This window comes from Cervus canadensis, chromosome 18 (genome assembly GCF_019320065.1).
Source record: "Cervus canadensis isolate Bull #8, Minnesota chromosome 18, ASM1932006v1, whole genome shotgun sequence".
Lineage (NCBI taxonomy): Eukaryota > Metazoa > Chordata > Mammalia > Artiodactyla > Cervidae > Cervus > Cervus canadensis.
The window spans coordinates 7,184,441-7,203,413 of record NC_057403.1 but is presented as its reverse complement, the minus strand read 5'-3'; the positions used below and the strand labels follow the sequence as shown (position 1 = coordinate 7,203,413).

Genomic DNA, 18,973 nt, shown 5'->3' with positions numbered 1-18,973 from the left:
TGTAGTTTAGAAGAATTAACAGCTTTTGTAGAGGTATGCACGCAAAGTCACTTCAGTAGTGTCCGACTCTTTGCGATCCCTTGGGCCCCGCCAGGTTCTTTTATACATGAGATTCTCCAAGCAAGAGTACTGGAGTGGCTTGCCATGCCCTTCTGCGGGGCAGTCTTTCGGACCTAGGGATCGAACCTTGGGCATCTGCACTGCAAGCAGATTGCTTATCTCTAGTTCAGTTCAGTCGCTCAGCCGGGTCCGCATCTTTGCCACCGGCTAAACCAGAATAGCTAGAGGTATATCTGGATTAAAAAAAAAAAAAAAAAGCTAAGATCCGCGTGGGATGGACACATAGCGACATCTAGTGGGTAAGAGGATGAGGTGAAAATGTGTGAACTGTATGTTTTCAAAAGTAAATAGTGACTGTGGGGCATTTGAGAATGTAAAATTATGAGATAATGCAATTATCATAATTGGCATAGTTCACACATGAAAAAAATGCTTTAAAATGTTATTTTTATGTAGGCATGGGAAGTTTAATTCTAGAGGGTTTAAAGATGATTTTTAGAAGGCAACCTAGATCCAATTTATATTTTTCATTCTTTGACCCAGCAATTCTAATTCCAACAATATATTTGGTAAAAAGTTTTATTAACCACAGAGGCTTTCATAATAAACAAAGGAACAGCCTAAGTGTACAGTAATAGATGCTTTGGTAAATTATGGGCTATCCACTCAGTATAACAGTGTATAACATTTAAAGATTGTTAGTATAAATAAGGAAAATGGTTTTTCCAGTAGTCATGTATGGATGTGAGAGTTGGACTATAAAGAAAGCTGAGCATGGAAGAATTGATGCTTTTGAACTGTGGTGTTGAAGACTCTTGAGAGTCCCTTGGATTGCAAGGAGATCCAACCAGACCATCCTAAAGGAAATCAGTCCTGAATATTCATTGGAATGACTAATGCTGAAGCTGAAACTCGAATACTTTGGCCACCTGATGCAAAGAACTGACTCATTTGAAAAGACCCTGATGCTGGGAAAGATTGAGGGCAGGAGGAGAAGGGAACAGAGGATGAGATGATTGGATGTCACCACCGACTCAATGGACATGAGTTTGAGTAAACTCTGGGACTTGGTGATGGATAGGGAGGCCTGGCTTGCTGCAGTCCTTGGGGTTGCAAAGAGTTGGACACACCTGAGCAACTGAACTGAACTGAAGTATTCTTCAGAAGATAAAAAGCATCTGCAGGATAGTGTATATATTTTGATCCTTTTATGAGAACAAACCATAAATGTTTGTCTTTTTGAAAATTCTGATCGGTTAACTAGCTTGGATTACTTTGTGCTTATGAGTAGAGAATATAAGTTTTCACATTCCCAGTTTTTGCAATTCTTCATTGTTAATATCTGTGTATAGTAATTGTTTTATTATAAAAACATGTCCATTTTAGAAAAGTTTTAGAATACTGAATGATGTAGATGCTCATAATATAGTAAATATAGACTTGTCTCATTTTTCTTTTGTAAAAAATATACTTATCTGCATTTGAAATTTGGAGAAGAATGTATTGTTAATGGTATTTTGCTCTTAGGTACAATATGGGTGACAAAATTTGTTTATATATGCTTTTTAATTTTTATACATTAAGAATTTGTTTTCATAATTTAATAGTATTACATTCCCTTCAGAGATTAAGTTTCAGCCCTATTCACCTGAGATGTCAAACTCTGAAAGGTGAGTTGAACATGTGGTCCAGAGAACTCAGGGCAGCCCATTCTGTGACCCTGACTGATCAGTTTCAGGAATGAGCTGCTGTGACCCTGCCATGGCAGCATCTGTAGGTTCACAGAAGGACAAGGAGAAAGCATCTGAGGACCTGGTAGGTGGGGCCCTCATGTCTGATTCTTTGTTGTAGAATATCTGCCCAGAATCCATCCTGTGACAATGTGGGGTGGGAGTGGCTGCACTAATCTGGGATTTAGGGCAGAGCTGTTCAAATTTAAGTATAGATCAGAAAGGTAATTTTATAAACCCAGAGTCTGGGGTCCCCAGTCTCACAGGTTCTGGTTTGGGTCTGCAGTGTGACTCAAGAGCTTGCATCTTTTACAAGCCTCTCAGAGAATCCTGAGGCAGGAAGCCCAAAGAAAACACTTAGAAACACATCTAGAGTGTTCTTGGCTCACAACAGATCTTGTTGGCTCCCCCTGGTACATTTAGATGTTGATTCAAATTACATTTGCCCACAAGAGCCTTCCTTGGAAACCCTTTCTAAAATAGCTTCCCCATGACAGCGTATGTACTAGGTTTAATATTTCTCCAAAACATTTATCAGAACTGATATTCTGATGTGTATTTACTCAGTCGCCTTCACTAGACTGTATGCTCCATGAAGGCCGTGGCTTTGCCTGTTTTGTTCACTGATGAGTCTCCAGTGACTAAAACAGTGACTGGCCAAATGTAGATGCTTAACAAATATTTTTAAAGGAATGAATTACCATGCAGTTGGATACTGAATAATTCCACAATACTGTATGGCTAATGTCCTTTGCTTTTTCCCCTAAAAGCAATACTCATCATTTGTAAACTGGGTTAAATATCATTATTATATCAAAGAAATTAACTCTGGATAGGGACAAGAGATCTATTGCTTGGAAAACTAAGAATTTGTTACAAGCAGGCCTGCCCAAAAAGAATTGATAAAGGAGACTGACAAAAAGAAAATAACAGAAGGAAACATGTGACATCAGGAATGAAGAAAAAGGAATGGAAAGGGTAAACAGATCATCAAATATAATAGGTTAGTCTCCTTTTGAGTTTTTTAAAATTACATTGGGTGGTTGAAAGCAGACATGACAACTTTACCTGATATGGTTCTCAATGTAGGGAGAAGTGTTGAGATATTCACTGTTAGGGAATTGTAAATTAAGGCCATCATTATCTACTACCACATACTTGACAGGATGGCTGGAATCAAGTATGACAGTGCCAACTGCTAGAAAAGACATGGAACATCCGAGGTGTTCATACACTACTGGTGAGAATGTAAATTAGTATAGCCACTCTAGAAAAATTTGGCAGTCTCTTATAAAGTTAAACACAAATGTAACATATGACTGCTGGGTATTTACCCCAAAGGAACAAATACTTACTTTCCCATAAAGTTGGGTCCACAAATGTTCATAGGGTTTTATTCAAAACAATGAAACACTGGCAAACAACCCAGACATCTGTCAACAGTAAACAGGTAAGTCATTGTACAGCCATACAAAAGAATACTATTAACAACAAGTAAAACTATTTATACACCAAAAAATTTGGATGGATCTTAACAGCAATTTGCTGAGTGAAACGAAGCCTATCTCAAAGGCTACACACTGTATGATTCCATTGTAACAGCATTGTTGAAATAACCAAGTTGGAGTGATGGAGTCTGACCAGTGGTCACCATGGTCAGGGGTGGGGGAAGAGTGTGACCACAGAGGGTAACAGGAAGATGTTTCTTTGTGTTGGCACAATTCTGCATCCCAATTGTGGTGGGCTTTACAGAAATCCTATGTATAAGATAAAATTTCTTAAAAATATATACTAAAACCAAAAAACTTCAAATTAGTACATGCAAAAACCTACTAAAATCCAAATAAGATCCAGTTTACTGCACCAATGCCATTTTATTGGGTTTGATGATGTATTATGGTTATGTAACATAACATCACTGAAGAAACTGAGTAAGGGTATGTGGGAACTTGGTATATTTTCTAATTACTTGGGAGTCTAAAACTATTTCAAAATGAATTTTAGAAAAATCATTTTTAAAGTGTTTGTAAACTACCTAATGCTACTTTTAAACTTAGATAAATACATCCAGTTATGTTGGATTACATTTATGAATATATTCCTTTTTATTTTGAAATACACTGTAGACAGAGCTGAATTTAGAACCTAAGAAATGCAAGAGTGAAACATATAATAATACAAGGTGGGCACAGAACACTCCTGTATTGTATATAACATTACAAATTAGTGTCAAGACTAGCCCACTTTAAAATTATGGAATCATTGATATGGTTCAAGGTATTCTGCCCCAAAATGGACATCAGGTGTATAATAAATTTAGACTTCTGATAGAAAATTCAAGTGTATGTCATTTTCGTGAGGTTTCTTTCCTTCAGAATTCTGATATTTTGCTAAAGTTACTCCATATTTAGTGGGTCCATAACCATTTTATTTCTGTGTGAATTCATGAAAAGCAATGAGGCAGAATGTATCACTGAAATCCTGCCATTTTCATTGCCATCTGAAAATTTTTCTCCAGCATTCGTATCAGGCAACTTACTGAGGTTTTATTTCCAGGCAAAGGCTTTCCCACGATCATCATATTGTTAAGATGTATGAGCTCATTGGTGATCTATTATGATCACTGATGAGACAGGGTTTTTATTTCCATAGAAGGCTTTCCTAGTCTCTCCATTCATAGGATTTATCTTAGCATATACTTTTCAGACATATAATTAGTACCTAAAAATGCTTTCTCGAGCTTTTTCTGCATTGAATGTATCAGAGCTTTTCCTACATGTAAATTTAGACATAAAATGTGAGGTAACTGATCACTGAAGGCACTAGCACATTCTCTTCATTCATTAAACTTCACCCCTCTGCAAATTTCATATTTCTTAAGGGTGAAGTCTAGCAGCAGGCTAATCTACACTGATGATAGTCAAGTGTGCTAGGAGCACACAATGTTTAATGAGGTCACTGAACTATCATCTTTTTCATCCTAAACAAATTCACTTGTATATAATGAGTTCAGAGTTTCTACAAAGAATTATGTACTTTGACCTATATGTTTCTCATGTGTATTAACAAGGGTTGACAAAAGAACTCTTGTATGAGTTCTTTTGAGGTACAGTGAGTGTTGAATTTGTGTTGAAGGCTTTCTCACGTTAATTGCATACATACAGTTTGTCTCCTGTGTAAATTTTCTGGTGGGTAATGAGACCAATACCAATGCTGAATAGGATTTTCCACAGTCAGTATATATAAAGGTTAGAAATCTCTGATGTTGGACAAAGCATATTTTCTTCCTGTAGTTGTGATCATAGTCGTCACTTTTATGGTTTGTTTCCATTATGAGTTCTTTGATGTACAAGGAGATTCCTTTTTGAGGAGAAGCCTTTTCCACAATCACTGCATACAAAAGGTTTCTCTCCTGTATGAGTCCGCTGATGAACCACTAGACGGCTTTTCACAGTGAAGCCTTTGCCACATTCACTGCAGGCATAAGGTTTCTCTCCAGTATGAATCTGCTGATGTAAAATGAGCTCTGTTTCCATGACAAAACCTATTCCACATTCACTGCATATATAGGACTTCTCTCCCATATGAATTTGTTGATGTACGATGAGATAGCGTTTCATGGTGAAACCTTTTCCACACTCACTGCATGTAAAGGGTTTCTCTCCAGTATGAGTTCGCTGATGTACCACAAGATTGCTCTTAAAGGCAAACTCTTTTCCACATTTATTGCATTTATAGGGTTTCTCTCCAGTGTGAGTTCGCTGATGTAACATCAGTCCACTGTTCACAATGAAGCCTTTCCCACATTCACTGCATCGGTAAGGTTTTTCACCAGTATGTGTTCGCTGATGCACGACCAGCCGACTCTTTAATGGGAAGCCTTTCCCACACTCACTGCAGATGTAGGGTTTCTCTCCAGTGTGAGTTCGTTGGTGTATGGTAAGCATGCTCTTCACAGTGAAGCCTTTTCCACATTCACTACATACATAGGATTTCTCTACTGTATGAGTCTTCTGATGTACAATCAGATTACCCTTTCTGGGAAAGCCTTTTCCACATTCATTGCACACATACGGCTTCTCTCCTGTATGAATTCGCTGATGTTCAGTCAGACGGCTCTTCATGATGAAACCTTTCCCACATTCATTGCATATGTAGGGTTTCTCTCCTGTATGATTCCGTTGGTGGATGATGACATAGTGCTTTGTGGTAAAGCCTTTCCCACATTCACTGCAGATGTAGGGTTTCTCTCCGGTGTGAGTTCGCTGGTGTATAGTGAGCATGCTCTTTCCAGTGAAGCCTTTTCCACATTCACTACATACATAGCATTTCTCTCCAGTATGATTTCGCTGATGTAAGATGAGATTACGTTTCCCTGGGAAGCCTTTTCCACAGTCACTGCATATGTAAGGTTTCTCTCCTGTGTGAGTTCGCTGGTGTTCAATCAGACGGCTCTTCGTGGTGAAGACTTTTCCACAATCACTGCATATAAAAGATTTCTCTCTCTCGTGAATTCTCTGATGTTCATTGAGCCTGGACTTCCGGGAGAATACTTTTGCACACAGACTGCATCCATAAGGTTTCTCTCCTGTATGAACTCTCTGATGATCAGTGAGCTGAGACTTCTTAACAAAGGCTTTCCCACATTCACTGCATACATGGGCTTTCTCTATGTTGTAAGTTATTTGGTGCTTAATGACTTGGGACTTAGTGCTGATGGGTTTTGCACTTACAGGGCATTTAACTGGAGAATGACATTTTTCATGTTTACCAAACAGAAATGATTTCCCATCTCCATTACATTTAGTAGAGTTTTTAATTTCATAGCTTTGGCTCTGGATGACTAAACTTAAATTTGACTTCCAAGTTTTTATATAGAACTCAAACATATCATGATTTTGCCTGGAAGAGAAATAACTTTGGCTTTGAGGAACAGGATTTCCAAATGTATTACGTTCCTGGTATTGTTCAATATCTTTCAGCATTTTTTTATTTTCCCAGTCAACCTGCAGATGATTACCAACGTTGCCAGTTTCTAGGAAAGAAGAAAATAATGAATCCTTTTTACTCCTGTTTGGAATAAAATTGGTTAAAAAATTCCTTGGTGTTTTCTAAAAATCATACTTTAGTGGCAACCTTATGATAACAGTATGAAACAAATACCCCCTGTTTAAATGTTCCTTATTTCTTACACATTGGTAAAACCAAAGAAATACAGGGACTTCCCTGGTGGGCCCGTGGTCAAGACTCTGTACTTCTACTGTAGGGCACATAGGCTTGATCCCACATGCAGTATGGCCAAAAATTTAAAAAAACACACACACAAAAAAAACAAAGATTTCTTCGTGAGCTGAGGCCTGGAAGGTGGGATTCCACAGCCAGGGAAGTGAAAGGGATTTGTGACAGGGTTCAAAGGAGTGAGTTATAAAATCCAAGGAAGGAGAAAACAAGGCAAACAAAAATCAAGATGTGAAATCAAGGATCAGATCTCAGGAGCAAAAACGGGTATATTTCCCTCTCAAGGCCTAAAAATTCTTTTATGGGAGAAAACTATGCAGAGGCACAGTTTCTGCATTTTCAGACACTCCCCAGCCTCTTCTCCCTGTTTAGCTCAGGACATCTGCAGTTACCAACCAGTTCTCACTCACCTGGCCAGGTGTGACTGTGGATTTCATCTTCTGTCATCCATCGTTCTTCCCCTCGTTCCAACTTGGACAGCACATCTGATTTGCTGACTCGATACCCTGATCATGGGAAATGATAGAAGACTTAGTCCCACTGAATTGGGCTGGGGCTGGTCAAGACAGGAGAATTTTACATTTGAGGGACTGGTTTTCACATCTGCCAAGCACAGGCTTTGCACTCAAGAGAGACTCATGGGGTGTTATGATATGATGATATCTTTGGTCTCCACCCCTGGTTTCTGGCAGAGAGCTTCTGCAGCCCTGGTGGTTCAGTGACTTAAGACTCCAAGCTCCCAATGCAAAGGGCCTAGGTTTGATCCATGGTCATGGAACTAGATCCCATATGCTGCAACTAAAGATCCCACATGGCACAATAGAGCTTGAAGATCCTTTTTGCCACAACTAAGACCTGGTGTGCGTACTAAGTCACTTCAGTCATGTCCGACTCTTTGTGACCCTATGGACTCTAGCCCGCCAGGTTCTCTGTCCATGGGATTCTTCAGCATGAATACTGGAGTGGGTTGCCATGACCTTCTCCAGGGGATCTTCTGACCCAGGGATCAAACCTTAGTCTTTTGTATCTCCTACATTGGCAGGCGGGTTCTTCACCACTAGCGCCACCTGGGAAGACCTGGCACAGCTCAATAAATACTTTTAAAGTTAAAATAAAAATGAAGCCCTTGTAATTTCCTATGTGAGAGGCATGGCAGAAACCTCTTTGGTTACAGCATTTGGTTTAAATTCCAGTTCTTGGCACAAGTGTCTTCTGTGTGCTGATAAGATGACTGGTGGCTAGGGGCCCTAGGAAGTTTAAGAGTGGAGACTGGCTGCCAGAAAAACCAAGGCATGAACAGAAGGTTAGAAATTTCAGCTCCTCCTACCCCTGCCATAAGCTTCCCTGATAGCTCAGTTGGTAAAGAATCCACCTGCAAAAAAAAAAAAAAAAAGAATCCACCTGCAATGCAGAAGACACCAGTTCAATTCCTGGGTCAGGAAGATCTGCTAGAGAAGCTATCAGCTAACCACTCCAGTAATCTGGCCTGGAAAATTCTGTGGACTGTATAGCCCATGAGGTTACAAACAGTCGGACATAACTGAACAACTTTCACTTTCTTTCACTTTTCATCGCTGCCACACAGAGAGAGGGGACTGGAGACTGAGTTAACCACCCACAGCCAGCGATTTTAAAAAACATGCCTACGCAATGAAATCGGCATAAAAAACCCTACACAGACAGGTTGGGGGAGCTTCTGGGTTGATGACCACATCAAGGTGACACACTTGGAGCACTCATGGAAGGACCACGATCCCTCCCCCTTAACTCTGCCCCTGGCATCTCTTCCATTTGGCTATTCCTGAGTTTTATCCTTTATAATAAACTGGTAATGGTAAGTAAAGTGTTTTCCTGAGTTCTGTGAGCCATTCTAACAGATTGTCAAGTGCTGAGGGGTGGGGCATGGGGATGCTTGATTTTTTTTTTTTAATATAATTTAAAAAAATTTTTGGCCATGCCCCGTGGCATGTGGGACCTCAGTTTCCCAACCAGGGATCAAACTTGTGCTTCCTGCATTGGAAGTGTGAAGTCTTAACCACTGGACCACCAGGGAAGTCACAAAGGCTCAGTTTATAGTCAAGTCAGACAGAAGTGTGGGTACCTTGGACACCTAATATGTTCAACTTACATCTGAAGTGAGCCCGTAAGCCTCTGGGGTATGATGCTGAATTTGGGTGGTTAGTGTCAAAAAAGGGTTGAATTGCGGGACACCCAGGCTGTACCTGGAAAGCAGGAGAATTGGTTACTAGTATAGAAAAAACCCAGACATTTGGTGTCAGTCGTGTTGGGCATAAAAACAGTTCATGGCACATTGTATATACCCTTTTATCAGGAGCTAGAAGAGGCAATGAGAATCTTCCATAGGGCACTGCAGTGATTTCAAAGTCTAAGCAGCTGAGAAAATAAAGGCAACTGACTGGGGACCCTCTGAAGGACCCAAGGGAGCTGTCCTCACCCACGGACACCAGGTTGCTATAGTTCTCCAGCATCACATCCCGGTACAGGGTCTTCTGAGCAGGGGCCAGGAGCTGCCACTCTTCCCACGTGAAGTCCACAGCCACATCCTTGAATGACAGGGTTTCCTGGAGTAACAGATTCCTGGTTTAATACAAGTGTTTCTCTTCAATTCATTCACAAAGAATATAAAGGAAGATATCCTGCTCATATTAAGTACGATGTTTATACCAATTCTCATGTGTATGTTTTTTTAAACACACCACCAAGCAATTGTCTGACACCAGCTGTGTGTCCAACTATTCAATTCTGACATGATCAACCTGAAGATAGGATCATGTGGCAATGGGTAAGGGCTCAGTCCCATGTCTAAAATATGACACAAAGGAACCTAGCTACAAAATAGAGACAGACTCACACAGAGAATAGACTTACGGTTGCCAAAGTGGGGATTAGAGGAGAAATGGGTTGGGAGGTTGGGATTAGCAGATGCAAACTATTATATATATAGAATGGATAAATAAAGTTCTAATGTTCAGCACAGAGAACTTTATTCAATATACTGTGACAAGCCATAATGGAAAATAGTATGAAAAAAGAATGTATATATATGTATAAACAGAATCACTTTGGTATACAGCAGAAATTAACACAATATTGTAAATCAACTATACTTCAATTTTAAAAAGATTTTAAATAAGATATCATGGGCAAAGCTGAAAGAAAAGTGACAAGCCAGGAAAATATTTTTTATAAACAAAAGAAAGAGGACTTCCCCAGGAGTCCAGAGCTTAGAATCCATGTTTCCACTGCAGGGAGTGCAGGTTCAATCCCTGGTCAGGGAAAGAAGGTCCCACATGCCACATTAAAAGAGAGAGAAAGAATCAATATATAGTGGATAGGAATGACTTATTAATCAGAAGACAAAGATAATCTTGTTAATGTAAAACTGAAAAGGACAGATATTTCTCAAGAGAAAAAAATGCAGCTGACCAATTAATATACAAGACAGATTTCAACCTCGTCTGTGCTGAGGTAAATGCAAAATATGGCAAAAAAAAAAAAGATTGATGAGAATTATACAATTTGATAATATCCTAGTATTAAGTGCTGTCAAAGACTAAAGGTATGGATGACCTCACACAGCCCTTACCATGTGGCAGGCACTCCTCTAAATGCTTTACATAGTTTAACACAGTTTTTTGAGTATGACTATAGACAAATGGCTCAGTGGGTAAAGAATCTGTCTGTAATGCAGGAGACACAGGAGACGTCGGTTCAACCCCTGGATTGGGAAGATCCCCTGGAGGAAGAAATGGCAACCCACTCCAGTATTCTTGCCTGGAGAATTCCATGGACAGAGGAACTTGTCAGGTTAAAGCCCATGGAGTCACAAAGAGTCAGACACGACTGAGTGATTAAGCACAGCACAGCAAATAGACAAATGGAATTTTATACAGCTAATACTCACTGAACAATTGCAGTCATTATTTGTTTGGATGTTTAAATGATATCATCTTAGGGCAACAGAATTTTCTTTAAGAGTGTAATTTTTTGTTGCACAAAACATCCTAACAGATGTGTTTACGTACACAGATATGTGCACAAACCCACATACATTTGTAAATGGACACACATCTACAGGTGCGCACACAGGGTCAGTGACAGATACACATGATGTTCTAACACTAGTTTCACAGGAATCACATAAACACTACATTCTTAATCCCACTTTGCCATGGTGTTGGGGTTAGATTCAGTTTATTTCTCTCTATTGAACTGGATTTTTTTTTAAACAGGCTCTACAAATCCATTAAGGAATAAAGGAGAGAATAAAATAAGACATGAGTCACCTGTGCCTGGATCATATTCTCTGTTCTCTGAAAACAGTTGGCAACACAGAGGTTCTGTCTCTGTCTCTTCTGGATATTCCTGTTAATTTCTACTTAGATATCACAGCTGCCAGAGTGTCCCCAGAAATAACAATATCTAGGTCCTGGAACCTCCTCTTTCTTCATTCATATCTTGTCTGATGTTTAAACCTGTGGGTTGAAAAGCAAAATTACTTTTAGGATTATATTCCTAGTTTCTGTGCACTCACCTTAACACTACAGTCCCCATTATTTCTGTCTCTCCATTTCGTTTCCCAGATAATTTCACACCTTGGGCCAGTGAAACCTAATTCCCTGAATATGTGGGAGAAGCATGAATTTGATGGGAGACATGGCCAAGGAGAATTAGCACAGCACTACATTTCAGTGGCAGGTAATTTTCAGAACAGTTATATATACGAAGCCGTCCAAGCATTGAGAAACTGTAAAATTCTTCCTTTAAATTTTGTTGCCCTGACACCTCTTTAAAAGTCTTCATATCCCTTGTTTAAATACATGTTCAACACGAGGGCCAATGAGCAAATCAGAAAAAGAATATAAGCTATACAATCTTGAGAAAGAAGAATGGAACTGGAGGAATCAACCTGCCTGACTTCAGGCTATACTACAAAGCTACAGTCATCAAGACAATATGGTACTGGCACAAGACAGAAACATAGATCAATGGAACAAAATAGAAAGCCCAGAGATAAATCCACGCACCTATGGACACCTTATCTTTGACAAAGGAGGCAAGAATAAAATGGAGAAAAAAAAGACAATTTCTTTAACAAGTGGGGCTGGGAAAACTTGTCAACCACTTGTAAAAGAATAAAACTAGAATACTTCCTAACATCATACACAAAAACAAACTCAAAATGGATTAAAATCTAAATGTAAGATCAGAAACTATAAAACTCCTAGAGGAAAACATAGGCAAAACACTCTCTAACATAAATCACAGCAGGATCCTCTATGACCCACCTCCCAGAGTAATGGAAATAGAAGCAAAAATAAACAAACAGGACCTACTTAAACTTAAAAGCTTTTGCACAATGAAGGAAACTATAAGCAAGGTGAAAAGACAGCCTTCAGAATGGGAGAAAATAAAAGTAAATGAAGCAACTGACAAAGAATTAATCTCAAAAATATATAAGCAACTCCTGCAGCTCAATTCCAGAAAAATAAACGACCCAATCAAAAAATAGGCCAAAGAACTAAACAGACATTTCTCCAAAGAAGACATACAGATAGCTAACAAACACATGAAAAGATGCTCAACATCACTCATTATCAGAGAAATGCAAATCAAAACCACAATGAAGTACCATCTCACACCGGTCAGAATGGCTGCTATCAAAAAGTCTATAAACAATAAATGCTGGAGAGGGTGTGGAGAAAAAGAAACCCTCTTACACTGTTGGTGGGAATGCAAACTAGTACAGCCATTATGGAGAACAGTGTGGAGATTCCTTAAAAAACTGTAAATAGAACTGCCATATGACCCAGCAATCCCATTGCTGGGCATACACAGTGAGGAAACCAGAAATGAAAGAGACACACACGTACCCCAGTGTTCATCACAGCACTGTTTACAATAGGCAGGACATGGAAGCAACCTAGATGTCCATCAGCAGATGAATGGATAAGAAAGCTGTGGTACATATACACAATGGAATATTACTCAGCTATTAAAAAGAAATTTAGAAAGATGGTTAACGATGACCCTATATAAGAGACAGCAAAAGAGACACAGATGTAAAGAACAGACTCTTGGACTCTGTAGGAGAAGGCGAGGGTGGAATGATTTGAGAGAATAGCATTGAAACATGTATATTATCATATGTGCAATAGATGGCCAGTCCAGGTATATGCATCAGACAGGGTGCTTAGGGGTGGTGCACTGGGACGACCCTGAGAGATGGTATGGGGAGGGAGGTGGGAGGAGGGTCAGGATGGGGAACACATGTACACCCATGGCTGACTCATGTGAATGTATGGCAAAATGTATTGTAATTAGCCTCCAATTAAAATTAAAAAAAAAAACGACAAAACTAAAAAAAAAAAAAAAAAGAATACGAGCTATAAATACAAAAAACAATTCAAAAATATAAATACTGGGGAAATGAATAAGGCAGTCAACTTGCAGGAAGAAGAATAAAAACAAAACTTAAAGGGACTAGAAAACTGGTGGGTCAGGGACTCGGACCTGAAGTTTTCGGGGAATGTCAAGTTCATTAGCCAAAGTCTGAGCTAAACACACGAAACTACCAGGGCTCCTGAGCCTCCAAGCCTTCTGCGTCACGCATTCCTGCACGAAAGACAGTGACCGTTACCCTCCCCCCGCCCACCTGACTAATACCAAACCAGGTCAGATACACACGTATACTGACCTCCCTTAATGGTTCCTCGACTTTGAGCTCCTAATTATTCGAACCCGAACAAGACGCCGCATTCACTGACAATCCCCACCGCACTAGTTGTCATCCGCCAAGACGCTAAACCCTGACCTCAGGACTCTCAGTAGTTGATCTGTTCAGACTTAATCGGTAATCACCAGAGCCCATGACTGACCCCAAAGACACCCTGATCACGGACGTTCAGTACACGCTCCCCTCAAAAACAAAATCAAACCGCCACCCGCCCTCGTGCTACCTTCAAGGGCTGGAAGGAGCCACAACCCACCTAAAGGCCGACAGACCGCCCCCATCCCCGCCCTTCTTACAGCCAGACCCACAAACCCACCTGAACCTCCTGAACCTGCAGCCACCTCTTCATGGCCTAACTTTCTTCCCTAAGCTTCTTTCACTTCTGGTCCCCTTGCCCAGCCCCCTCTACCGACACCAACCGTCAAGGATCAGCGGCGTTTCTACAGCGTTTCTATGGTGAACGATAGGGCGTTTCCGGCATTTCCTTATGAGCTAATATATCCGCGCCACCACTTCCGCCTCGGCCCCTTGGGGGCCGCCATCTTTGCGCATCTGACGTACAGATGGCGTACGGGTCTGCTGAGAAACCACGGCTGATATTCCATTTCCTGACCCAAGGAAAATGGGGCGATTTTAAGAGGTTCGAGCTCATACAAAGCAATCATGACGTGAGGGTAAATTCGTATGAATGGACAGGGCCCACTTTCTAAGGTCGGAGCCCATCAAGACCAGAAGGGCGCAGGCATACATTCTAAACGGCTGTTAATGGCTGTGGCGTCTCAGCTCTGTGGGAAATTAAAATTGCTTCTGGACATCTCGATCATTGATTTAACCCCGAAAAGATCTAGAGACCGTATGAAAATTTAAGCGTACTTGGAAAAAAACAAAAACTGGAGGCGCTCTGTAGCCATTGGGCAGGAGCACCGTGGAAGCAGCCATCTTAAAAGAGGTTCGGTGTCCGTACGCAGAGCAAGTGCTATGTGCGGGGCGGGGCTAGGTGTGGAATTGTCAGGTTAAGTGTTTGAGGAAAACCGAGGTTTGGGAAACTGATTAGTATAGCGATCACGACGTGAGCAGAAACAGTGGACGTTGTGAGCCACTTCTCAAGTGAGCTAATTACACGGCTGAAATACAAAACTTGGCATATCCTAGGCAGCACAGGACAGCCTTCTGTCACTATACATTAGTCTGCATTCTTTTCATAAAATTAGTACTGTATGCTCTGGCTTCTTTCACATAGCATAATTGTTTTGAAATTCATCTTTAATAAAGTATCAATAGTTCGTTCCTTTTTGTTGCTTTAGTATTCATTGTTGGATATTCCAAAATTTAATCATTCACCAATGGGTGGACCTTGGAATTGGTTCCAGTTTTTTGGATACTGCAAATAGAACTATGAACATCCGTGTACAAAAATGACCTCAAAGAACCGGTTTTCCCACAGTCCTGTGCATCTTCGTCACCTCCCCAAGAAGTCTTTGCCAGTCATTTACAGGGATACTACCCATTTTACGCCCTGCTCCAGCTCATATTCCTCCCATCACCCCAGCCCTAAGCTCGAAGACTCACTCACCCTGAGGAGACAGATCTTGAGAACACAGGCTGTGGCACAGACCTCAGGTTCATCCGTTGGCTTCAATGTTTAACCCTATACGCCAATGCCATAAACAATTCTCAGAAAGTGACTGACAGTCATGGAACCAAAGGTCATAGCAAGAAGTTAGTTCCATTTTCCAATATTCCCTAAGATGACAATAATTTGCAAGAGGGGCTCAGGAGTCACTGAAAGCTGTTCTACTCAGAGTGAGGGTTCATAACAGCTAAAGGATTAACATCAGGCAAGGGAAGAGATTGGAAGGGCAGAGTCTGGGGAAGTTCCAAATGGAGCTTCCAGCTCCCTTTCCAACAATGGAATCATGGGCAGTGTGACTTTTCCCCCCTTATTTTTTAATTGAAGTATAGTTGATTTACAATGTTGTGTTAGTTTCAGATGCACAGCAAAGTGATTCAGTTTTACATGGTGTTAGTCGCTGAGTAGTGTCTGACTCTTTGCAACGCTGTGGACTGCAGCCAGCTAGGTTCCTGTGTCCATGGGATTCTCCAGGCAAGAATACTGGAGTGGTTTGCCATTCCCTTCTCCAGATCTTCTCAACCCAGGGATCGAACCCAGGTCTCCAGAATTGCAGGCAGATTCTGTACCATCTGAGCCACCAAGGAAGCCAGAGTTTGACATATACATAATAAATCCCTTTAATTTAAAAAAATGTTAAATTTAAAAAGTTGAAGTATAGTTGATTTATGTTGTGTTAGTTTCAGATATATAGCAAAATAATTCAATTATTCATATATATTGGGCTTCCCAGGTGGTGCTAGTGGTAGAGAACCCACCTGCCAACACAGGAGACATGAGACACAGGTTCGATCCCCAGGTTGGGAAGATCTGGAGGAGGGCATAGCAACCTACTCCAGTATTCTTGCCTGGAGAATCCCATGGATAGAAGAGCCTGACAGCCTATAGTCCATAGAGTCAGAAAGAGTAGACATGACTGAAGTGACTTAGCATGCACACACGTGAATATATATTCTTTTTCAGATTCTTTTCCTTAATAGGTTACTACAAAATATTTAGTTCTCTGTCCTATACTATAGGCTCTTGTTGATGATATTTTTTATTTGGCCACACCTTGAGGCTTGCAGAATAGTAGTTCCCCAACCAAGGATGGAATCCGTGTCCCCTGCAGTAGAAGGGCAGAGTCCTAACCACAGGACTGCCAGAGAATTCCCATGGTTATCTATTTTATATATAACAGTGAGGGTTACTTTCCTGACATAAATGTGTGACAGCAGGCAGGCAGGGGGTATCACCAACCAGGGAAGCTCCCCTGAACCCCAATGTCCAGTCTTTATCTGGGGCTGGATCCCAGCAGCCTGGAAGGAAACCCTCAGGCCTGATTTTAGTTTCTAGTCCCTGCAGAGGTCCACTGACACCATGGGATCTATAGCTTCCACCCTATATCAGTGTGGGTGTGGTTTTTCCTTTTTCCCTTGCTGATTTTAGTGTCTGTCCTTTCTATTATACATGTAACCTTGAGGATAACAAGTTTTCTGAGTTCTATCAGTCTTTTTAGCAGATTATCAGACCTGAGGGTGGTCTTGGGGACCCCCCAACACAATAGTGAAAGTGAAAGTCACTTAGTTGTGCCCAACTCTTTGTGACCCCATGGACTGTAGCCTGCCAAGCTCCTCTGTCCATGGAATTCTTCAGACAAGAATACTTAAATGAGTAGCCATTCCCTTTTCCAGGGGATCTTCCCAACCCAAGGATTGAACCCAGGTCTCCCACATTGCAGGTGGATTCTTTACCAGCTGAGCTACCAGGGAAGCCCCCCAACACAACATGGAAGGTCCTTTTTTGACAAACATGTATATATCATTACACATATTATTAAATATATACATATATATGTTGCCTTTCCTTTAAAAAAATGATATACTTGACTCATGGCTACATTTTAAAGATAGGAAATTCAAATGATGGCATATATATATTTAAATGAATAATTATTAACTCAATTTCTAGCCCCTCTCCCATCCCCATAGTATATGAGGATAAAGTAGAAAGTGCCAAGCTTCTAATCATGGTTTGGTCTTTCTGGTGACCAGCCTCACTTAGGAGATAGGCAGAAGCCCACCCAGAGTCACCTTATAAGAGCAGACATTCCTATCACCCAGGAAATTCCAAGGGGTTTAACAGCTCTGTGTAAGATGTTCCTGTCATTCCCATTACTCAGGAAATTACAAGGGTTTCATGACCTTTGTGTCAGGAACCAAGAGCAGTGACCAAATACATTCATCATTATGTCACACTAAGACATTAGGATTAAATACCTCACTATTCCTTCTCTGATCTGCACATCTTATATTCTGACAGGAGGCTCGATTCAAAAAGGTTTCTTGCAATAATTCTGATCCTGAGAATCAGTTTGCAGTAGGTCCTTTCCTTCAGCGACAAAATAACTTTGATTGGTTAGTTCCTGGGGTCATTAATTTTTCAAATCTACATATAATTCATTTCCTATTTTGCTATGAAATGGGGACTATACCATTATGTATAAACTAACAAAGAATTTATAATCTAGGTGGAACAATGTGAACATTTTTTTTAAAGTATCCATACCCTTTTCTATGTAAACTTACATGAATTATTTCCCCTTTCTCTTCTAATATGTCCCTTTGAGAAGGTAACAGGCATGAAGGCCATGGATCTCCAAAGGGAGGAAATAGGCTGCAAGCATCAGAATTTTTTTATCTCCCGCTTAAGCAGCAGGAGTGTCAGATTTTTTTCCTTCTCTATACAAAACTAAAAGGAGGTTTCTCTTAAAATTCTGTGTTGCCATGACAATACCTGGGTCCACCTGAACTGAACTTTTCTCAAATTTTGAGCTAACCAATGCATTTTCCTTATGGAAATGTTTTACTTAAGCTAGGTTAATGAAACTATGTATTTGCTTTGGAATTTGCCTTTTTTCAAAATGGTTCTACCTAAGACTAACTTTTTTTCTTTTCTCAAACCTTGGGCTGATAATAGCTCAACAAACCAGTATTCATATTAATTGTTTTATGGCTGGGGGACGACACGCCTCATTCCATCCTATCTCAAAAATGTATACTGTGGGAGAGTGGCCTGGTGAAACTCCCTCAGTCTTGAGGTGTCTCTCTTATCTGATTAATGCTTTCTAACAGACATAAAACAGCTTGCGAAAAACTAGCAAGGGGGCACTCTTTCTGCCCCCTTCTGATATCAGTGTCAGAAGCTTTGTCTATCATTTTTATACTTTAATAAAACTTTGTCACACAAAAGCTCTGCATGATCAAGCCTCATCACTGGCCCTGGATTGAATTCCTCTCCTCCAGAGGCCAAGAATCCCGGTGTCTTTCACCCAACAACCTTTCACCTTGAAAAGAAAATTATCAGAAATACTTCTTTCCTTAAATATCCTTTTCAACTCATGTAGGTGTACACATACTTTGATTATCTTTGACTGAGGGTAAAATTACCATAGGCATGAAATCTAGCCTTAAAAAATTGCCAGCTCAAAGGTGGAAAGGATTTCCTCTTAAGTTCATCACTGTCATCATTTCTAGGTCCTAGGACAGGACCAAGTCAAGGGAAACAGTTGTTAAAAAGTTT

The 18,973-nt window shown here is 40.4% G+C and overlaps 1 protein-coding gene across 3 annotated transcripts in view; it reads right to left on the bottom strand.

Annotated features, from left to right (window-relative positions):
• Nucleotides 1-3,157: 3,157 nt before the first annotated feature.
• The window catches only part of LOC122420606 (zinc finger protein 432-like), a 56,026-nt gene continuing 40,210 nt past the window's right edge, over nt 3,158-18,973 (bottom strand). The window contains exons 1-5 of one of the 3 annotated variants that reach the window (XM_043435905.1): nt 14,099-14,389; nt 11,336-11,524; nt 9,484-9,610; nt 7,439-7,534; nt 3,158-6,825 (exon numbers count right to left, since the gene is read on the bottom strand). In XM_043435905.1, the coding sequence (XP_043291840.1) occupies nt 5,105-6,825; nt 7,439-7,534; nt 9,484-9,610; nt 11,336-11,350 (1,959 nt within the window). In that variant the 5' untranslated portion in view covers nt 11,351-11,524; nt 14,099-14,389 and the 3' untranslated portion in view covers nt 3,158-5,104. Of the gene's footprint in view, nt 6,826-7,438; nt 7,535-9,483; nt 9,611-11,335; nt 11,525-14,098; nt 14,390-18,973 lie in introns of those variants that run through there. The other 2 variants (XM_043435906.1, XM_043435916.1) reach the window with 2 other exon arrangements.